The 21,920-nt window shown below is 47.9% G+C and overlaps 4 protein-coding genes across 4 annotated transcripts; 2 read left to right on the top strand and 2 right to left on the bottom strand.

Moving 5' to 3' along the window:
• Positions 1-3,508: 3,508 nt before the first annotated feature.
• On the top strand, positions 3,509-5,789 carry PtA15_1A113 (uncharacterized protein; the record flags this gene model as incomplete). Its single annotated transcript, XM_053165106.1, has 5 exons — positions 3,509-3,586; positions 3,768-3,849; positions 3,921-4,054; positions 4,123-4,256; positions 4,328-5,789. 5 exons carry the CDS (start codon positions 3,509-3,511, stop codon positions 5,787-5,789), a joined length of 1,890 nt encoding a protein of 629 aa, XP_053016330.1.
• A 4,680-nt stretch (positions 5,790-10,469) lies between these two features.
• Positions 10,470-11,027, top strand: PtA15_1A112 (uncharacterized protein; the record flags this gene model as incomplete). The annotated part of the gene is made up of 3 exons (XM_053165105.1): positions 10,470-10,680; positions 10,783-10,892; positions 10,965-11,027. 3 exons carry the CDS (start codon positions 10,470-10,472, stop codon positions 11,025-11,027), a joined length of 384 nt encoding a protein of 127 aa, XP_053016329.1.
• A 951-nt stretch (positions 11,028-11,978) lies between these two features.
• Positions 11,979-13,895, bottom strand: PtA15_1A111 (uncharacterized protein; the record flags this gene model as incomplete). Its single annotated transcript, XM_053165104.1, has 7 exons — positions 11,979-12,125; positions 12,194-12,380; positions 12,464-12,570; positions 12,631-12,794; positions 12,894-13,036; positions 13,128-13,392; positions 13,505-13,895. 7 exons carry the CDS (start codon positions 13,893-13,895, stop codon positions 11,979-11,981), a joined length of 1,404 nt encoding a protein of 467 aa, XP_053016328.1.
• Positions 13,896-15,459: 1,564 nt separating this feature from the next.
• PtA15_1A110 (uncharacterized protein) lies at positions 15,460-17,398 on the bottom strand (the record flags this gene model as incomplete). Its single annotated transcript, XM_053165103.1, has 8 exons — positions 15,460-15,594; positions 15,664-15,673; positions 15,737-15,850; positions 15,925-16,031; positions 16,092-16,255; positions 16,352-16,494; positions 16,602-16,866; positions 16,993-17,398. 8 exons carry the CDS (start codon positions 17,396-17,398, stop codon positions 15,460-15,462), a joined length of 1,344 nt encoding a protein of 447 aa, XP_053016327.1.
• Between the last annotated feature and the right edge of the window lie 4,522 nt (positions 17,399-21,920).

Below are 21,920 nucleotides of genomic sequence, written 5' to 3'. Positions count from 1 at the left end.
TTCACCCCTTTTAGCCGTTTTGCACCAATTTTTAAGGCCTCCATCAGGTTGGGGGTTGATGATTATGTGAGAATATGAAAGAGAGAACATTTTTGCAGCATTGAAATTTTAGTTGTGGCATTTCTCCACCCCAATGTGGATGCTTGCAGCCTAAATAGCAGGGGTTTCACCCGTTTTAGCCATTTTGCACCAATTTTTAAGGCCAAAATGAGTAATTGGAGTCATTATTGTGATAGAATATTCAATGGAGAACATTTGGGCACCATTTGAATTTTAGTTGTGGCATTTCTCCACCCCAATGTGCATGCTTGGCAAGAGGAGGATTTTGACCTGTTTTAGCCGTTTTGCACCCATTTTTAAGGCCACCATCAGCAAGGGGAGTGATGAACATGAGAAGATACGCAATGAAGAACATTTGGGCAGTATTGGAATTTCAGTTGTGCCATTTCTCCACATGGATGTGCATGCTTGCTGCCTAAATAGCAGGATTTTCACCCGTTTTAGCTGTTTTGCATTTGAATGGTGCCCAAATGTTCTCCATAATATTTCCTCATAGTGATTACTCCAATTCCTGATTGTGGACTTAAAACTTGGTGCAAAACGGCTAAAATGGGTGAAAACCCTGCAATTTAGGCTGCAAGCATGCACATTGAGGTGGAGAAATGCCACAACTAAAATTTGAATGCGTCCCAAATTTTCTTCATTGAATATGCTCTCATTATCACTACTCCACTTACTCATTTTGGCCTTACAAATTGGTGGAAATGCTAAAATGGGTGAAAATGCTGTGATTTCAGGCTGCAAACATGCACATTGGGGTGGAGAAATGCCACAACTAAGATTCAAATGGTGCCAAAATTTTCTCCATTGTGTATTCTCTCATAATCAACACTCTCCATGCTGATGGAGGCCTTACAAATTGGTGCACAACAGTTAAAACCGGTGAAAGTCCTGCTATTTAGGCAGCAAGCATGCACATCCATGTGGAGAAATGGCACAAATGAAATTCAAATGCTGCCCAAATGTTCCACATTGTGTATCTGCTCATGTTCATCACTCCCCTTGCTGATTGTGGCCTTACAAATTGATGCAAAACGGCTAAAACAGGTCAAAATCCTCCTCTCTAGGCTGCAAGCATGCACATTGGGGTGGAGAAATGCCACAACTAAAATTAAAATGGTGCCCAAATGTTCTCCATTGCATATTATATCATAATCATGACTCCAAGTACTGATTGTGGCCTTAAAAATTGGTGCAAAAATGGCTAAAACGGGTGAAACCCCTGCTATTTAGGCTGCAAGCATTCACATTGGGGTGGAGAAATGCCACAACTAAAATTCAAATGCTGCAAAAATGTTCTATGTTGCATATTCTCACATAATCATCACTCCCCAACCTGATGTAGGTCTCAAAATTGGTGCAAAACGGCTAAAAGGGGTGAAAATCCTGCTATTTAGGCTGCAAGCATGCACATTGGGGTGGAGAAATGCCACAACTAAAATTTGAATGCTGCCCAAATGTTCTCCATATTTTCCTTTTCAACTTCATCAAATGCACCTAGAATACCTCCAAAAATGCAACCGCTACAACATGTCTTTGAACCCCTATACATGTAGGGAAAGTACAACATGTTTGTAGTGAATATAGCCCATTTTCAAGTCCTGAAAATGGGGGGCAGGACTGTCCAATCAACAATTTGCACCAGACAAGGGAGCAAAGTTCTCATGCAGTCAAGACAATTGATACACCAATTGGTTTTTTGGGTTTGGTTTTAGACAATTGAGGACCTCCCGTCAATCTGGAAAGTCAGTCCTGAGCCAACAGATTTCAGATTTTTTGGGGAAATCTAGGTCCCCAAATATTGCTGTAGTGATCCAGAGTTTCATTTTCAAATTTCAGATTTCCCTGCAAAAACTGAAATTCCAGATTTAGTCAAATTTTGATAGTAAGTCCTCCAATGTTTGGGGAACACTCTCATGGAAGGGTTGAGGAATGTGCCCCGACCAGGCACTTGTGACTTGCACATGAGGGCTGGTGGCAGGATGTCAGCTGACTGCTCCTGGAACATTGAGAGCTTTAGTCAGCGCCAAAAAAAGAACAGGCCCAGGAGGTAGAGGAGGGTTATGTGAATCTTCTCATCCAGTTTTCAAAGGAAAAGCTTGAAAATTGGACCAATAAAAAAACCTGACTCTTCAAGGTTGAACTGCAGGTGATTCTTGGCTTCTCAATCAGGATCCCACCTTCAGGAAAATCCTCCAGAATTTTTCTATTTACTATTCTGGGATATTAGTCTTGTCCTCTGTTGATTAAATAAGGAATAGTTTGGTTTGAAGAAAAAAAATTATGTTGGACTAAAAATGGATTGTAAAAAATCCTACTTGACATACAATTTTTGAAAAATTCAAAATTCTTCTTGATGGGGATGAAGACCCCCCATCTTCCTGCCCAAAATTATTCTCCAATGGGTAGCAAAGTGTATTTTATATGGGTTTTACAAAAAAAAAGTACTGCAGAACCCCAACCATAACACACAAGCGTGTTTGTTTTGGATACAAGCCTCTCCTGCACTTTGTGCGCTCAACATAGATGCTGTACACACTCAAGTATTTCTGCCTGTTGTAAAATGTTGCTACACTTGGGAAATGGTGTAACAGCTACACTACAATAAGTGTAGCGTAGTGGTAAGCACGGCTGTTTTTTGGCTTGCTACACTTTACTAAGGCCCCGTTTGGAGCCGATATAATCCAGGCGATATATAAGTTTTTTTGCATGACATCCTATGTGACATCTGATCAGGTCCGCCAAAACTTGATCAGATGTCACAAGTTTCCAGATTATATCGCACAATTATATCGGCTCCAAACGGGGCCTAAATAGTAGCGGTCAGAAAAGACAGCTACAGATTTTTGAAATTGCTGGTAAAAAAAATTGTATTTAGCATGCTAATGTCAGCAGCCATGTAGCACCAAAATGCTATTTTCAGTGGTAGCGTAGTGTAGTGCAGCCTAGTGCAGCGGTTTGCACCAGAAAAAAAAAATAGTCACTTGATGACAAGTGACATCATGCACTACTGCCCACTGGATCCTCACCTATAAGCTTGCTTTTCCTCACTGAGAACTATATCTGCTATTCACCGTCAAGTCCCACCATGAGTCACGGTAGGACTCTTTTGATTCGTCCCTGGTGTGCCTCAACACATAGTGTAACTAACTCCCCAATGTTGCTCTCGAAGTGGGCTGAAAGGGTGTGAAAATTGGGTTAGGTTTTCTGTCCCAACCGCAGGACAAGTGAACCGGCCTGTTTTGGATCCATACCCTCCATCTATGATCTAGGGGCTGGACCCAATCGAGGGGGAGTGCTCGTCGATTGTCGGAGGATGAGTATGTATGTTTAGATGCCCTGCAGATTGGTTGCATGCAGCCCGTTTCGCCGACCAGCCAGCCTCCCTGCGGCCAATCCGATGAGGCGGGCGTGAGTTCGGCCTGGATGACGGCCGGAGCTTTCTGAGATGGCGGGCATCGTTCGCGGCGTGCCTGGTTTGGCCCAGCCATCTGTGGATTCCCCCGAGCGAGGGCCCCCGCCCCCGGTCGCCAGGATGCGCACTCTGAGCCCAGCTGAGCATCCCCGGCTATAAAACACCCCTCCCCCACCACCACCCTCTCCTCCGCAAAACCAACCAACCCCACACCATGTCCACCCCAACCCAGCTGGTCGTTCTCCCCGGGACGCGTCCAACCGCCCTCGGCCCCTTGCCATCCTTCGTCAAGCCTGTCTCCGATCCGCCTGGGCCGGACCTGCAGCGGACTATCAAGGCAGTGCTCAATGCAAAGAGAGTTGCCGTCGTCGTTGGTAGGCATCCCTCTCCCCTTTTTCCTTATCGCAAACTACCAGCCAACCATCACACCTGTTTCGTCCCACAGGCGCCGGCATCTCCACTGCTGCCAACATCCCCGACTTCCGCTCGTCAACTGGGCTGTTCGCCTCCCTCAAGGCACGATTCCCGAACGCCAAACTGACCAGCGGGCGCGATCTCTTCGATGTCAACGCCTGGAAAGTGAGTCTGGCTTGGCGATCTGAGCTTATCTCTCAGAATCTTCACTGACCCTCGAGCCTCTTCCCCAGGATCCCGATACTCTCAGCCTGCACTTCGGAATGCTTGCCGAACTTCACAAGATGTGCGGTGCCGCCCAACCTACTGCCTTCCACCAGTTCTTGAAACGTCTGGATGATGACGGCAAACTCAGTCGGGTTTATACGTAAGTCTTCAATCTCACCACCTCATCAAGCATCTACAGCTATCTGAATTCTGTCTTTCTTCTCTACACAGCCAGAACATCGATGGATTGGAAGAAAAAGCTGGCTTGACTTACGGGATCCCTGGCCAGGACGAGATTCTAAACCATTCATCCTCTAACACCAATCGCTCTCGCCCAGAGCCGCCTTTGACCCCAGGAAAGCGAAACCTCAAGCGAAAACGCGATGAAAATCCGGAGGCCCAATTGCCACCTACGCCTCGCTCGACGCCGCCTCCATCCCAGAGATCTGAGTCAGAACCTAGTCAATCCCAGAGTGAGCCCGACGACCCTTGCTCCTCGCAACTGTCTGCCGCCTCAACTATCACCTCCTCTGACCGCAAGCCGAGCTGCCCTGAGACACCCAAGTCAAAGCCCAAGACTCGATCAGCATCTGCCGCCGAGGCTGCCCAAGCCCCAGCCCCTTCTCGTCCTACACGCTCTAAACCTATCGACCCCTTTCCTCGTGTGATCCCTCTTCATGGGACTCTCAAGAATCTCTCATGTCTGACATGCAGGCATTCCGTCCTTATGTCGGATTACATCGTCAAGCTTGCCGAAGGCGAGCCTATCCATTGTCCACAATGTCAGACCTTCGACACTGCACGAGCGATCTCGGGCTTCCGAACCCGGGGTGTCGGGCTGCTCAAATCCGGCGTTGTCTTGTACGGCGAGGAGCATAATGCGGGCGACCAGGTGGGCGCGGTGACGAGCCGAGACCTGATGCGAGGCCGACGACCGGACCTGCTAATCGTAGCTGGGACGAGCCTGAAGGTGCCCGGGACGAAGCGGCTGGTGAAGGAGCTAAGCAAAGTGATCAAGCCACCGTCGAAGACCTCGAGCGTCTCCGGCGACGACGATCAGGAAGAGGAGGAGAGCTCGAGCAGCAAAAAACCCCCGCCGATCCACACCATCTTCCTCAACAACGAGTTCCCCGCGCCCTGCGGGATCTGGAAAGAGACCTTCGACATCTGGGTCAAGGGTAACGTCGACCAGTTCATTCGCCTCGTCGACGAGGAACGCCAAGCCCAGGAAGAGCTCAAGCAAAAGAAGGCCCAGGAGAAGCTCGAGCGAGAGCGCAAGAAGGAGGAGAAGCTCCGCGCACCCTCCTCCTCCGCTGGGTCTACCACCCTCCCCGAGCCGGCCTCCTCAGCAGCGCCCACCGCTTCCAGATCAAGGGCATCCACTGTCGCCGCTGCCACCGCCAAGACTAAGAAGATCATTCTCAAAGGCCCAGCGAAGCCTGCCCCATCCGTCCAAGCCAAACCGGCGGTTGCCAAACCATCAGTTGCCGGCTTCTTCAAGACCGGAAAAGCTACTGTCGCATCCACTCCCACCGTCAAAACCACCAAGACTGCTACTAAAAGCACCGCGGCGGCTCTCAAGAACTCCAAACTTCCCCCCGCTGCTGCTGCTGCTGCCCCTGCAACGACTAAATCTGGACCGGCTACACGCAGGAAAAGCCAGGCTAATCCGAGGAAAAACGTCAAGTGCTGATCAATCAATCTCCCCTCCCCTTATTGTTGTTGTTGGTTGATCTCCCTCTCAGCTCTTCCTGTGTTCCATTTCTTCGCGATTTCCTTCCTCTTTTGTGTCTTATCCTTTCTTCTGACCCGTCTTGTCCTCGTCTCCTTGGTCTTTCTACTCTTTACTCTTGCTGTTGTTGTCTTTTAGCGCCTTCTTACAACGAAAAAGATAGAAATAATCTCCGTATAATCTAATTTATCTGTGCTTTCTCGAGCTCGAAGTAGACTCGCATCGCTGGACTTTTCTTTTTTTGATCCTGCTGTCAGCAGGATCGGACAACCCTGAAAGGTCTCAAAAAAATGATGGCTCATTAATGATATCACACTTGGAAGCCCTGCTATCAGCAGGGTTTCACACAGAGGGTCACGGGATTGGGTGACCCCTTGCGCAGAGAAGTATTGTATGTTCTTGAGATTCTCTCCCAGATAGGTAAGCCCTCTTCCACTTTCCTCTCTCATTCTCATTCTCATTCTCTTCTCGCAACGGTGGGCCGTAACAGTTAACCGTAACCGTAAAGTATTGTAAAGTATTGAAAAATAAGTTACAATTATGGTGTTCAAAGTTGGTTTGCATAATTTTATGCATGCATAAATCATAAAATCATAAAATCTTTTTTGCAGGGGATATGACTGTCTGATTATGTAATACAAAATTTCCTCACCAAAATATTTTTATGATTTTATGATTTATGCATGCATAAAATTATGCAAACCAACTTTGAACACCATAAATACAGAAAATTAAGATTATCAAGTGTATAAAATAAGTTAACTATAACACCCACGGGTGCAAAAATGCGCAAAAATACCCTAAATAACAGCAAATATTGGCCATTCTTCATAGATACAGCCAAAAACATATTGTAATTTATTGTAAAGTATCAAAAATTTGATATTTTTTCGATAAAATTAACACCTTTTTCTTAAAAATAACGGTTGATGTGTTACGCGTTTAGGCCTCAATATTGTAACATAACACGTTGGCCCACCATTGCTTCTCATTCTCATATATGGTCGAGAAAAAGGAAATCTAGTCTTATGGCAATGAATTGAACTGGTATCTATGATAATAGAACACTGTGATGCAATGAAAATTTAATAATGATTGTTGTACAATGTGATGTAAATCAACTACACAAAATGAAACTGGCTCATTTCTCTTCCCTAGTCAAGGCAAGGAAGGGGACCCCCCTTCTTGACCTCTCCATCCCGCACTTGCCGCGGGGCGCTGCGCCACAGACTCACAGTGCTCCGGGGCAAGTACTAGGTGAGATAATGACAGCCAAATGGATTGCGGGGGAGCGAGCAGGGCACCACAAGTTCCCCTCTGTCCATGGAGGCGGCTAAGTGGGAAGCCCTGATGGATCGGAGCTGGGGCTGCTTCAGTCATGCAAAGACACACGCGCAAATGCACCTGGGAGATTCATATATGAATCCCCCAGCAATAGAAGTTCCCAAGCTCATCGCTCCGAACTTCCCCTCTCTGTGCCCATCAGAGACCTGCCCACTTCAGGTTTGTCTCATTTATTAGACACCTTCCACCCACCCTTCTTTTCAAAGGCGCAGGGGTTTGCGCCTGAACCCCTACACCTTCCTGGTAGCTGTACGCAAAATGAAACTTTCTCTTTCTCTCCCCCCACTGGTCAGCAGTCTTTGCTGAAGGCCAGAGGCCTTCACGTCCAACCTTTTTGACCTGCGCGCTTGACGCAGGCTGGAGGTTGAGCCTGGGGCACAGCACTGCTGATGTTGGAAGGCTAGGTTGAGAATTTAGAGAGCTACATTTATTTGTTTTTGATCCATATATTGATTGTTGCAGATTTTGCATTGGTTTTTTGTCCAATGGGGAAACCCATGATATTTTTTCTCTCATTTTGTGTATTTACAGGGGGAATCCTTGAGTTTTTTTTAGGGTTCTGGAAAATCTGTGTCTTTAAACTTGGATTTATACATTACTATGTACATTTTTAGCCTGGGCAACTGGCGATGGCCTCGTGGTGGGCCAGCCGGGTAGAGAGAGAGAGAAGAAAAAAAAAATGGCTTGTTTTTCTTTTGAGCAAGATCTATGAGAAGACTGAGGCACCAATTATAAACAATATTTGGGTTTTTTTTGAAACTTTTTCCAAACTTTTTTGAATTCAGCACAATTTCATTTTTGGTCACAGAATACCAGCCCAAAATGGTTTCAAAAAAGCCTCAAATGAAGGTGCAATTACAAACCGCTGGTGCCTTCCCAAAGTACAGCACTTTCCCCCCACCAAGTTGTCATCCGCCGCCTGCCAGAACCACAAGCCCAACCATCACCAAATACTCCCCCCTTACCTTGACCCCCTGGTACCAAGGGGCCAGGGGGGCTGCGTGATATGGGGTCAAAAACTGGTTGGGTGTTTGGGGGATATACCCACAAGCGCACTGGTATTGGAGATTGGCCTTGCTGGGGGTGTAGGGTTGTCCATTTGGAGCACTCATCACGGAATCACAGTGGTTTGTTGGTGTGGATTTGATATGGGGGATGGACAGGGATTGCTGCTGGTTGGAAGGGGATATTGGCCCTAGAGAATTTTCAAAACCACTGCCATGCAGTGGTGTATTCAAGATTCAATGACAACTCAGTTGTACTGCTGAATACATCTGCAGTATGGCTGTACTTGGCCCCAAAATGAAAATTTTGAAAATTTTCTGGTCCAAATCACCTCCTCTAGGTGATTTGGGTAACAAAATTGTAATGAAAAAATAGTGGAAAGAACAAACAGGGAGATTTCAAAAATCTCCCAAATAATCACCAAACATTATGCTGAGACTGTAAAATGAAAATGTGTCTGGTGAGAGTCAAACTCACAACCTCAGCTATGCTGAGACACATACAAGTGCTGCTTTTACCAACTACACCGCCAGCAAACGGCTGACGTAAACCAGATTTTGTTGCGCTCACAAAATCCAAACTCCATTCCAAACTCGCGCCCCAGGTTTGTCGTCACCTGTTGTGGATTTCGTCACCTGCCATTCTCAGTGGCAGGTGCAAGAGAGCACGACTCCCTCGATGGCCGGTGCTAACCGGTCATTGAGGGAACATACACACCTAGCTCCCTTGATGGCCCGTCTGTATCGGCCATCAACAGGAACACCCTACACCCTCTCAATGGCCGGTCAGTACCGGCCAGCAAGAGTGAAGCACCATTTTTACTCTTGATGGCCGCTACTAACCGGCCATCAAGAGGTGATACACATACCCCTTGATGGCCTGTCAGTGCACCGGCCATCAAGAAAAAAACACCAAACTCTCAATTGCCCGTACTGGCCGGTCATCAAGAGCAAAACCCTCTGGGTGATGTGTATACACATCACCCTTGATGACCAGTCAGTACCAGCCATCAAGAGGAACATAATACACTTTTGATGGCCTGGACTGATTGGCCATCGAGAGGACATGTGCATCTTGCACAGTGACCCAACTGGTCATTGAGAGCAAAGCGCTACACTCTTGATGGCCAGTCAGCGCAGGCCATCAAGAGTGTAGTATATTCCTCTTGATGGCCGGTACTGACGGGCCATCAAGTGGGGTGTGTATGTCCTCTTGATGGCCAATCAGTCCAGGCCATCAAGAGTGTATTATGTTCCTCTCAATGGCTGTTACTGACTGGTCATCAAGGGTGATGTGTATACACAGCACCGAGAGGTTTCAAGAGGGTGTAGGGTGTTCCTGTTGATGGCCGGTACAGACGGGCCATCAAGGGAGCTAGGTGTGTATGTCCCCTTGATGACCGGTTAGCACCGGCCATCGAGGGAGTTGTGCTCTCTTGCACCTGCCACTGAGAATGGCAGGTGACGAAATCCAAAACAGGTGACAACACACCTGGGGCGCAAGTTTGAAATTGAGTTTGGATTTTGTCAGTGCAACGAAATCCGGTTTACATCAGCCGTTTGCTGGTGGTGCTAGGCTACAGACACTTGTGGCTGCCAGCTGGGTGGTTGGTTGGTAGTGCTCATGGGTTGATCCAACAGCCCTCCATACTGTGGTGATACATCATGGTAGCAGACTAACAGACAACTCAACACATTGTTTATAATTGGTGCCTGAGAGCTTGAGAGCTACTTAATTTATCGCGAGGCAACAGTTGGAAGGAGTTGGAAGACAACGCTTCCAACTTGGTTGTCTGGCCCTTGGCTTCTCAGCTGCTTCATTAACTCTCGGTCTTCAGTTGACGATTGGAGTGAGGGGTTGTTAGCCCTACCGTTCTCCGTCCGGATCCCAGTCGAGTCGGCAGCTTCTGTCGCCAGCGAGCCTCTCGAAAATGGTGATACTTGTTCCCAATGCTACCAACATATTTTGGCTGATGTCCTTCGCCTGGGGACACCGGGAGTCGAGATCTGACCTTTCGATATTGGAAGCCCATGGCGGCAATGCATCCATTAGACAACCAAGAAAAGATGGCGTCGGCTGTTTACTTCTCAAAGCAAGCAGTAGCTATCAGCGCTGGGCCATAAGCACTTTGTACTTGACAAGACCCAAAATCTGCAGGCATAAAAAGGAGAGGATCCTGCGGCCATTGATGATTCCTCACCCTCCATCCTCATCTTCAAGTCGCATAATAAATCATTTTTATAAATTTTCAAACCAATTTCCAAAATAAAAGATTACCACCAAGTTCTCAGGATGCAAAGCTTCAGTTTATTTGTCTTATTCGCAGTGTTGTTGATCAACACTCAAGTCACTTATGCGGCAACAAAGACTCCTCAACTTCAACCAAAATCAGTTTCGTGTCCCGCTGCTAATGGTCCTACAGACCGAAAAGATGCTTATTGTGTCAGAGCATTTACCGCTCAAGAAGCCGCTGACCCTGTGAATAAAGGCAAAACCATGTTTAGTAAGTTTCATCGGGGTTTTGAATCTATCACTCAAGTAGTTATCATCGAGCTAATCTCCGGTGTATCTAAACAACAATGATTCTTGTGCCACAATCGTGCAGAGCGCTTTGTCGAACAAGTTGGCGGTAAATTTACCTGCCAGGATGTGGATTTAAAGAAGGCACCTGCCGACGCTGGCTATTGTTGCAACGCTCCGGGTAAAGTTAATGAGGTGAGTTTCGAATCTGCAATCTTTAAACAACACATAATAAACAATGTGATCTAACACCCCTCCCGATGGCAGGTTTCATCAAGCCCCCAAAAAATGTGGGATTCATGCACCCAAGTGCAATTCCTCAAGAAATAAGCTTCCCCTGGCCTTTGTCTTCAAAGTGGACCGTTCTCAATGGCTGGACCTATTACATGCAGATCTCTTCCTCCTTCAAGTTCCATCTAGACCTATAAAAGTTTGAAATTGTAGTAGAGCAAGTGATTTTTGTCAGTGTAATTGTTGAGTGAATCAGTCCCATCAATTCCAACTACACCATGCCAAGGTGGCTTTGCCGCTGCAAAGCATTTCCCCATCCGTTTTCAAGAGACTAGAAGGTGGGGTTTTCGACCACCAGCTGTTGATCATCTCACTTATATACTGGATTAGAAATCCTCCCAGGATTTCCATGCCCGAGTTCGAACACAGACTAAAATTTCACAGATCTAAACTTTACTGGCTGGTGAAAAGTGATTGAGATCAAGTTCTCATCAGCCAGTAAGGTTTAACCTGGCCTGACAGATCTGGCTTTTTAGCCCACGGGAAGTCATCCACTCAAACGATGTAAGATTTAGGCGACCAGCTCCTGATTTTTAATCCACCCGGGCCCAAGTCATTCCAGCTTTGAACAGGTCTCTTTGCGAACCTATCTCATGTCTCAGGATCCTTAAGCTCGGCGAGTCAAATGATGGAAGGTCCTGTGGCACAATGCTTGGGTTTTCAAGGGATATTGCTCGGCTAACGTGGCTGAAAGAGTAGGGAATAAGACCAGCGACTGAGACAAAGGAAAAGGAACGAGGCATGCTGGACGATTTCAAGATGAACAAAGAAATGGAAAAGCGAGAGTCTAGCACGGGAAAATCGGCATACATGGCGTTCGTCTGTTTAGCTTGCAGCCTTGGATTTTTATTCTCCAGCTCAGCTTGGTTCTAGTCACAAAGGATCTAATTGAAGAAAAGGTTGGATTGATAAATCCACCATGATACTAGTATAAAACGAGTGGACTTAGAACATCAAATCTCGAGGTGGATGCGTCTAAAAGTGAACTCTCTATAATGATTTTTCTCTAGGAGACCCGTCTACATCAACGCCCGAGTCGCTGACACTGCTGCTACCAGTGTTCCTTGGCACGTATCGTCGGGCAGCTTTGCCTCTGGCGTCCTTGTAGAATACCACATCGCCTTCATCTTCGACAAACTTAAATAGCCACGGATGGTCAGTTTTGATAGTCATAGCCATATCATCTGCAAAAAGTATTAACTTACGCGACACTGTCGGAAGCATTTCCATAAACTGTACCAGTAATTCTCATCCGTGGAGGCGTAGTGTTCTCCCAACTTGGCCTTTAATGCGTCGGTTGCTTCCCAGGCGTTGTAGTGGGGGATCTTGGAGCATAAGTGGTGGGCCACATGGGTTTCGGCCAAACCGTGGGTGAAGAAACCGTGGATGTTTCTGGATAAAACAAGGTTAAGTCAGACCATCGGGATCATTTTGCGTACATCCAATACAAGAGAGAACTTGAGAAACACGCCAACCTGTCCATGGTGGACATTGCGCCACGCTGAAAGTTGAAAGCTCCCTCGCGATAATGAGGTAGCAAAGGATCAGTGTGTTGTAAGAAAGTAATCAACACGATCCAGTGCTAAATATCAATCAAATCAGTGTTGAGCAAGACACTCGAAATTGAAACTGGCGAACTTACATGAACGACGAGGTAGGGGACAATGTAATACTTGAATACCGTCAAAAAATCGGTCTGTTGGCCGAGATAAGTCACGCAGCTAAGGGTGATAGCAATGCCAATATCCGACCACACCACTTGGGATCGGTGACGGTCGTCAAACATGATGGCATAGGGGTTGAAGTCTGCCGTTGGAGAAGTTCAGAACAAGCAATTGTTATCAACCGGCTAAGAAAGTGATGATGAAGAGAAAGTTACATGAGACCAGCAAGAGGGAAACTTACGATTTGTCCACCAACGGGGATAGTGCTTCTGGCCTGACGCATTGATCAGTAGGTAGCTGGCGAACCCGATTGACTGATGGATGATCAACTTGTACAATGCCCAGAGGGGGGCATCCTCAAGTAAATCGTCCACTCTATCGTAACTGTGGTCACACAATCACAAGAAATAGAAACTAAGCTGTTTATCAAGGTGTAGATAAAACGCAAGTGAAAAAAAGTGGTCTATTTACGTACAAGCTGGGGGGATGAGACCCATCGACCTCTTTCTTGCTGCAACCTTCGGCAAGTGGAGGTAGTCCAAGCTGGGAGCGTGTGTAAGGCACAAAAGCCTGGTCGCGCTTCATGTGGCAGGTCGCGGCATGGTGCTGGGCGTGGGTGATTCTCCAGGAGTGGAAAGGTACGAGAAGGGCGGAGTGCAAGACCCAGCCGACGGCGTTGTTGATCGACTTGGAAGGGGAGAAGGATTGATGGCCGCACTCATGGGCCAAGACCCAGATACCTATTCGTGTCAATGGGCGATCAAGGTAGCGAATAATCAAGTCAAACAGCCTCGTGGACCCAGGTAGGTGAGGGTGGAAGAAGCTAGATAGGAGGAGATGAGAAGGACGAACCGGTCCACACTAAGCCCATCCAATAGCCGTAAAACGCCCAGCCAAGAAAATTCAAAATAGCACCTGGTCGGCCACTAACGAGTTGGCCATCGACACTGTTGAAGTTGGGATCGATCTGACGGCCCAGGTAGATCAGGGCGAGTGTGAAGCTCAAGTCTCTGACGACATACAGTGAGCTCTTGAAGAGAGATCGTTCGAAACAGTGGGCAGGGATCGCGCCGAGTAACTCTTTGATAGTAAATTCGGGCAATTCGAATGTTGCTATGCCGTCCGATTCGGGTGAGGAAGACCGGGTCGACGAGGAGGGGGAGGAGGAGAGATGGATCACTTTTCCAGGCCTAGACACCAAACCGTCGTGATCGGATGAGGCAGGGAGAGCAGTTGAGGCCATCTTCCTGCTGAGTGAGGCGGGATTGCTGGGTTCGGTTTGCTTGTTTGGGTAACACGAAATGTGGGTGGCTTGAGCAAGGGGGGCCGAGGAGGTGGTTCTTTAAGAAAGTCTACGACGTCTAAGTATCAGGGATTTCTAATGTCGGAAGATGTCGGGGGAAGGGGGAGTGCTAAGCTTGGTAGCCTTGCTACTGATCGAACACTCAGAGACGAGAAAACAAGAATCGATTGGAAATGACGATTGCGATTGGGAAGGTGCCTACGCCCTCGATGGCCGTGGCTTTTGAATGCAAAATTACTGGCAACGGGCCACGTCGGCGCGGCGATTTTATGCAATTTGCACGACGAAACTGTCAGAGGGTCTTCATTCATAAACCTAATTTTAACAGCAAAAAAACCTTCAGGAGGCGCGACAACAGCCTCGTAAACAGCCATATGTAACTAGTCGATTCACAGGATGAACGATGGACATCGACAGAACAGAGAAAATCTTTAATCTTGACCCATACATAGCTACAGTGGGTGATGGCTGGATGGATCCTGAATATTGATAGGAGTACCGGGAACATGAGAAAAAAAAAATGGATGTCCAGCTCACACAACCCTCAGGGGAAAAAACCTAGCTTAACTTATAGCTTCTCACACGAAGAGGGGGTGGGATGTCGGCTATCAATCTTCCAGGCTTAGTTTACATACAACACGGGTCTTGCCGGATGTCATTGTCAATTGGATATATACAACAGCACTTCCCAAAGCTGGCTTTGAAGTTTGAGGGTGAGTTGTGAGTTTTCCAAATTTTGACACCACCATTTTTTCACGTCTCATCCTGTACTGAACCCAGCATGGCAACAGCTATTGGGAGGGAAAGTTGTAACTTCTACAATTTCGAGATTCATAGGTTAAGTCTGAGAGCTGGACCATTGGAATCCTCTCACTTTTTGGGGTCAGTTGGCCCAGCTAGGATGGACCCAGTCCAGCCAGCCCCAGAGCAATCAGGTTGCAGCTAGCTTAACTGCAAGAGGTTTTTTTTACAGTGCAAGCCTGAAACATGTCCCAGAACTGGGGCAGAAGGCATGAGCTCAACGAGTGAAATGGTGAAAGATTTAGGCCACCAGCTTCTTATTTACTTGCCAAATTAAAACGAAATTCGCCCCAAGTTACTCAGGCTTTGAATGACTCTCTTTGGTAAGGTTCTTTCGCGCAAGCTTGAGACATTTCTGAGGACCCTCGGGCTCCGGGGGTACAACGCATGTGTTTTCAAGCTCGGCTAACATATGTGAAAGACTTTGGAGGGAATAAGACCAGTGACTGAGACCAAGGAAAAGGAAAAAGGAACGCTGGGCGATTTCAAGATAGACAAAAGCTCAGAAGGCAGGGCGAGAGCCTAGCACTAGATAATCGGCATATACCGTTTTCTTGATCTGTATAACTTTTAGCGTTGGATTTTAATGCTCCACCTCAGCTTGGTTCTACTTATGGAGGATCTAATTGGAGGAAAATTTTCTCGTGATAAATCAACCTCAATACTACTACGTTGAGTGGAAGTGAGAGATCTATGAAGAATTTTATTTGGTAGACTCGTCTACATCAACGCCCGAGTCGCTGGCATCGATGCTGATAATGTCCCTCGGAACATATCGTCTGGCAGCTTTGCCTTTGGCATTCTTGTAGAATACCACATCACCTTCGTCTTCGACAAACTTGAAAACCCTCAAAGAGTCAGTTCCGATAAGGATAACCGTTTATTCTAAGAAACTTATTGGACTTACGCGACATTGTCTGAAGCATTTCTAGAGGCTGTACCAAAAATTCTCGTCTGAGGAATTGTAATGTTTACCTAACTTGACTTTCAATGCATCGGTTGCATCCCAGGCGTTGTAGTGAGGGATCCTGGAGAACAAGTGGTGAGCGACATGGGTTTCGGCCAAACCATGGGTGAAAAAGCCATGGATCTTTCTGGATAAAGACGGGTGATGAAGGCCATTGAGATCAGTTTGCGCACATGTTTATAAATTGTGAAACACGCTAACCTGTCCATGGTGGCAATTGCGCCACGTTGAAAGGTGAAAGCTCCTTCGCGATAATGAGGTAGCGAAGGATCGGTGTGTTGCAAGAAAGTAATCAACACCATCCAGTGCTAGATATTGACAAGTCAGGGTCGAGTAAAGCACTTAAACTTGGAACTTGCATAACTTACATGAACTATGAGGTAGGGTACAATGTAATACTTGAAGACCGTCAAAAAATCGGTATGTTTGCCAAGATAAGTCAAGCAGCTAATAGTGATAGCAATACCAAGATCCGACCACAAAACCTGGGATCGATGGCGCGGGCCAAACATAATGGCGTATGGGTTCAAGTCTGCAGATTGAAAATATTTGCAAAACAATCATTATGAACCAGCTCAGGAAACGATATAAATAAAAAGATGTGAGAGACGAGGAAGAAAACGCTTACGATTCGTCCACCAACGGGGATAATGCTTCTGGCCTGATGCATTGGTCAATAGGTAGGTGGTGAACCCGATTGACTGATGGATGATCAACTTAAACAAAGCCCAGAGGGGAGCATCCACGAGTAGATCGTCCACTTTATCGTAACTGTAGTCACACAATGGACAAAGATGTCGCAGGAAAGACTAAGCTGCTGTGCAGTACCAAGGTGTAGATAGGAAGCAAGTCGAAACAAATTAGGTCTTTTGACTCACAAGCTGGGGGGATGAGACCCGTCTACCTCTTTCTTGCTGCAACCGTCTGCTAGTGGAGGTAGTCCAAGCTGGGAGCGCGTGCAAGGCACGAAGGCTTGCTCTCGCTTCATGTGGCATGTCCCGGCATGGTGTTGGGCATGGGTGATCCTCCAGGAGTGAAAGGGTACGAGGAGGGCGGAGTGCAAGACCCAGCCAACTGCGAGGTTGATCGAATTGTAAGGGGAGAAGGCGTGATGGCCACACTCATGGCCCAAGACCCAGAAACCTATTCATGTCGATGGACGATTCAAGAGAACGTTACCAGCCAATAATCAAGTCAAAGAGCCTTGTGCATGCAGGTGAGGGTCGAAAGAACTGGATAAGGATGAGACAAGGAATGAGACGGACGAACCCATCCAAACTAAACCCATCCAATAGCCGTAAAAAGCCCAAGCAAGAAAATTCAAAATAGCACCCTCGCGGCCATTAACAAGTTGGCCATCGATACGGTTGAAGTTGGGGTCGATCTGACGGCCCAAGAAGACCAGGGCGATTGTAAAGCTTGAGTCTCTGAGGACATAGAGTGAACTCTTGAACAGGGATCGTTCAAAACAGTGGGCAGGGATCGCGCCCAATAACTCTTTGATAGTAAACTCGGATAATTCAAACGTTGGTATATCATCTTCATCGTTGGTAAGGGATTTGGGTGAAGAAGACATAGTCGGCGAGGATGGGGAGGAGGTGAGATGGATAACTTTTTCAGGCCTCGATACCAAACCGTCGTGATCGGAGGCGGTAGGCGGAGCAGACGAGGCCATCTTGCTAACAAGTAGGGTGAGTTCACTGTGTTCTGTCTCGGAAATTATCTAACGCGATTTATTGGTGTCTGGAGAAAGGGAGGAGGAGGGGGGAGCGGTGGGTGGTTCTTAAAAAGTCTATAAAGTCTTTGAGGGATTTCTAATTTTGGAAAATGTTGGTAGGGTGGTGTGCTACACCACCGGGTCACTTCAACGGCCTCCAAACATTTATTGTTCTTTGGCATCGTGACAAACTTTGGACTCTTGTTTAAATGTCGACCTCAAAGGGGAACAACCTGTGCATTTGCTCGTCTAACAAGTTCCTGACGTTTAACCAGCCGCGCCATAATTACGACACTGCAACGGGGCAACATTGCAGTGTGCAACAATGTTGCCCCGTTGCAGTGTGCAACATGCACCTAACTTAACAGAAGTCCCTCGCTTCGGAGGGCCCTGGTACAGCCTGTGGCGCGAAGCGAACCTCCGAAGGAGGCCTGCCATTTGCCCCACCTTCCCGGAGGAAATCCGTTCAGCCTGGACCGGCCGAAAGCCCCGATTTTTCTTCATCTTTCTACGCTATGCCAGGGGTCGCTTCCTTCACTTTCAATAAATCAATGAAATTTCCATTTTTTGGAGCGAGGACCCCAGGATTCTTCTTACTCATTTACATATCTTCCGCAATCTTTCCTTTCTATGCATTATGTATTATGTAAATGAACAAGGTACCAAGTGATCAATTAGGGGGGTTCACGATTGGATAAAACGTTTCTGGTGAACCCCTAAAAATTTTCTTGCTGGTGGATATTCACACTTAAAATTAAGCATAAAATCCCAACACAAACAACCACCAGAAGCGATAAACTGCTACTGGTCATCCCCCCGCCATCATAAAAATTTAGAAGTGCGGCTCCCACATCAGACCCCCCCCCCTCACCCGATTCCGGCAATCCCACCATTTCCAACAGCCAACGTCACACCTCTGACACTCCGCCGCCGTTTCACCCACCTCGATTGATCTTTTTTTTTGGCTCAGTGTTCCCAAATGAGCATATCCAGTCAGGTATGTACATCTCCATTCCCATCCCTTTTGATCATAACTCACCCCCGACTGATCCCTTCCCCAAACCTTAGTTGGATCCCAGCTTGTTTGATAGCCCATCCGGCCTGTCTCCCAACGTATCCGACCTCCGCCTCCAATCCGATTGTAGCCCGTCGCTCTCGCTGAACACCATTTCAATGTCAGGCACCAGATCTCAATCGCCTCCCCTGGACCCTGCGCCAGCGAGTGGGAAGCCAAAACGGGCCCGCAGGACTAAAGCGCAGATGATCGCACATCGGGCGGAGCTTGCTCGAGCCGAGGCAGAAGAGGCAAGAATCAAGACTCACGGTGTTGCCGATAGGTACAAAGGCAAAGGCGGAAAGAAGAATGCCCCCCGCTCTCGTAACCCTCGCCGTACTTCTCAACCGTTGAAAGGTGCGACCACCCAAATCGGATCTGCCCCACCTGCATCCCAGACGACTGGCTCGGACGCTAACCCGCCGTTCGTGACTGAAGACTACGAGCATGTATGCTCTTATCTCGAGGAGGAGGCCAACTATACCCGCTTGTATGGTGATGGGGCCAAGACGGTGGTTGGCACAACCAAGGTCACAAAGGCGGCGGCGTACGACATGTTTGCGATCTACATTAACGATAAGTCTAACTCCCGCCTGCATCTCACCGGGTCCCAGCTCCGCCAACGAATCGATGGCTACAAGAAGCGGTTTGCGAAGGCCAAAGCGTGGGCCGGGATCGAAGAGGGTGAAGACCTGCCTACTCTGGCCGAGATCCTCGAGAGTAAGTGCCCGTGCTACAAACGGATGTACTCAATCTTTGGAGCAAAGGCAAACATCACCCCTTTGGCCGAGTTCGACTCCATGACGGGAGGCAATCTGTATGATGGCTCCGATGCTCCTCAGTCCACTCAGGAGATCTTCTATTCGGGCTGGGATGAGACTCAAGACGAGCTGCCCCCCTCGGGCATCATCACTCCAAACATCCGGCTCCTTCCAGATACGCTCGCACAACCTATCGACGGCCCAAACTTCGTCGGTGAGGATGAAGAGCTCCCTCCGCCCCTTGATTTGAGTGGGACTGCTGCAGATCCCTCCCCAAGCTTGATATCTCAGCGTTTGATCCATCAAGCAACACATGGCAGTGCGGCCCTGAGTGGCTATCAATCTGCGGCTGACGAGGCCGCACCAGCTGGCCGCCGAGCGTTTGCTAATCAACAATCAGCTGATTCAACTCCTGTGGGACCCAATCGCAGCAATCAAACGAAATCCAAGAGTCTTGCCTCCGCCTTCGAAAGCGCCAACACCGAGAAATTCGCTTACCTCAAAGAGCATATGTCCTGGGATAAGGAGCGCGAGCGCAATCGCCTTCAGCATGAATCAGATCGCGAAAAGCTACGCCACGCGCAAGAGGTGGATCGTGCGAACCAATCGGTGACGGCCCAACTAACATTGGCTCAGGCAAGGATGGAAAGTGCACGCGAGTTCATAGGTCAGGGCAAGACCGCCGCCGAGGTTGAGGCGCTTTTGAAGGTTATTTATGGATGAAGCCGAGTGGTTTGTCACTCTTGTTCCCTCTTGACATAGTACTTCAACACAGACTAATACTGATATTTTCTTGGCGGCCCTCAGTTCGTGTAGCGGTCTCTCTTGACGCGAAGGAGGACAGATTTACTCCCACAATTGATATTTGCCACGTTTTAGATATGCCCCCCCCCCAACAATCACTGTGGTCATCCGATCCCCTCTCCCTTCACCTGCTGTGGTTGTAGCGGTCTCTCTTGACTGCCCCCCCCCCCCAAACGTCTCCTCTCTCTTCACCTGCTGTGGTCTGATGTTTTCCGTTATTGGTTATGATTTCCTATCCGTCTGAATACCACGATGTGTTTGTTGGCTTCCTTGGAATATAACTCGTATTGCTCGCTTTTATGGAATCAAATTATTCCTTCATACATGATCATATGAGCAACTCAGGGGCCAAAAAATACCCCAAGCCACATCCAAACACACGGCTCAGTTGTGGTTTGGACAAGCTGTATTGCCTGTATTCCCTGTATTGCCTGGAGGTGGACGCCCAGGCTAACTCAACAGCTCTTCCTCCCACCAGCTCCCAGAAACCCGCCGGGAAAATGGCTATTAGGTATCAACGAACTGCCCGCAATCGCACTCACAGAGAACCCAGAAGAGCCTCATGGTCTAACGATGGCATCAACGGCGGGCCATCCAGCTTGATTATCCTCCTCGACTGGCTCGCAGTACCTGGCAACTACGACCGATGGAGGGGCGAGGGCCGTTTGTGGTTTGACCGGGCAAACCGAGAGCTGGTGACCGATGAGATTCAAGGGATCATGCTTGATCATAATATCCGACAAGATAATAGAGGTAAGACCAGAATTCCCTGTTCTTACCTACCCGTACAAGCTGAAGTGACCGTGATTTGGGCATACATAGCTATAATTGATTGAATCCGTTACCTTCAAAGGAGTTACCAGATAGCTCGTGATTTCATGGCCCGAAGCCAAGATGAGCTTTATGCCAGCCTAGGCAATGAGGGTATGCGGATCCTTCGCAGTGAGTTTCTCCAGGAATTCCCTACAAGCCACGCAAGGACTGACGAATTAGGGCCTTGCTACCTCAGACTATACCCTCCAACGATGTCCGCATTGGGATGTCCTGCATTCAGTTATGCACCGCGAAACCCTTAGGGATTTTGTACGCGTGTACCGGCAAGGGAGAGGCTCATCCGACGATGAAGCTCAACAAGTTGTGCCTGAAAGGGCAGACCGCGAGGACGGCAACAACTCAGATGCTACTACTATAAGCTCCTGAACAAGATATCCATTTATGATTTTAATCCAGCACTACTAGTTATGAAAAACGTGGAAAGAAAATTAAATGTGAAAGAGAATCAAAACAAGAAAGAGGATGGATAGAAAGACAATCAAAACAAGTAAGAGGATGGATACCTATAGTGAGCAGAATCACAACGGCAATACTCCAAGGGAGTAATTGGTCTGAAGACAACGTGACTGTACACTATCACGATGAGATCTTGCGGAGTCATCGATTGAGTTTTCCGCAGGATGAGAATCTTCAGCCGGGGTATCCAAGACGTCCCAAGAATCGCCTAGACTAGCGAGCATGTTGTGCAGAGTGACACAACAGTGGACCCATCGGATAATTTCTTTCATGTCTGATGGCTTTTGGATAGCCAGACGTAAGTGCTGGAGGGAGGCCCATCGGCCCTTGAGGATCCCAATCGTGTGCTCGTTTCGCACGCGGGACCGCGCAAGGCAGTAATTAAACTCCGTGTTCTCCTTGATGTATGCGGCGGGTGCCTTGTACGCCGGGATGCAATGGCGAGTCAATTCATAGGCCGAGTCGGCAATGAGGTACTGGCCTGCGTGCAATAATGCGGTCAGTATTAGTTTAACCACAACCACATAGCACATGATCCCTCACCTGGGTCAAAATGAGCCTCGGGCTCTAA

The sequence above is a fragment of the Puccinia triticina genome, chromosome 1A, assembly GCF_026914185.1.
Source record: "Puccinia triticina chromosome 1A, complete sequence".
Classification (NCBI taxonomy): domain Eukaryota; kingdom Fungi; phylum Basidiomycota; class Pucciniomycetes; order Pucciniales; family Pucciniaceae; genus Puccinia; species Puccinia triticina.
Note: the sequence above shows the minus strand (reverse complement) of the source record. Positions and strands in the feature narration are given on the sequence as shown.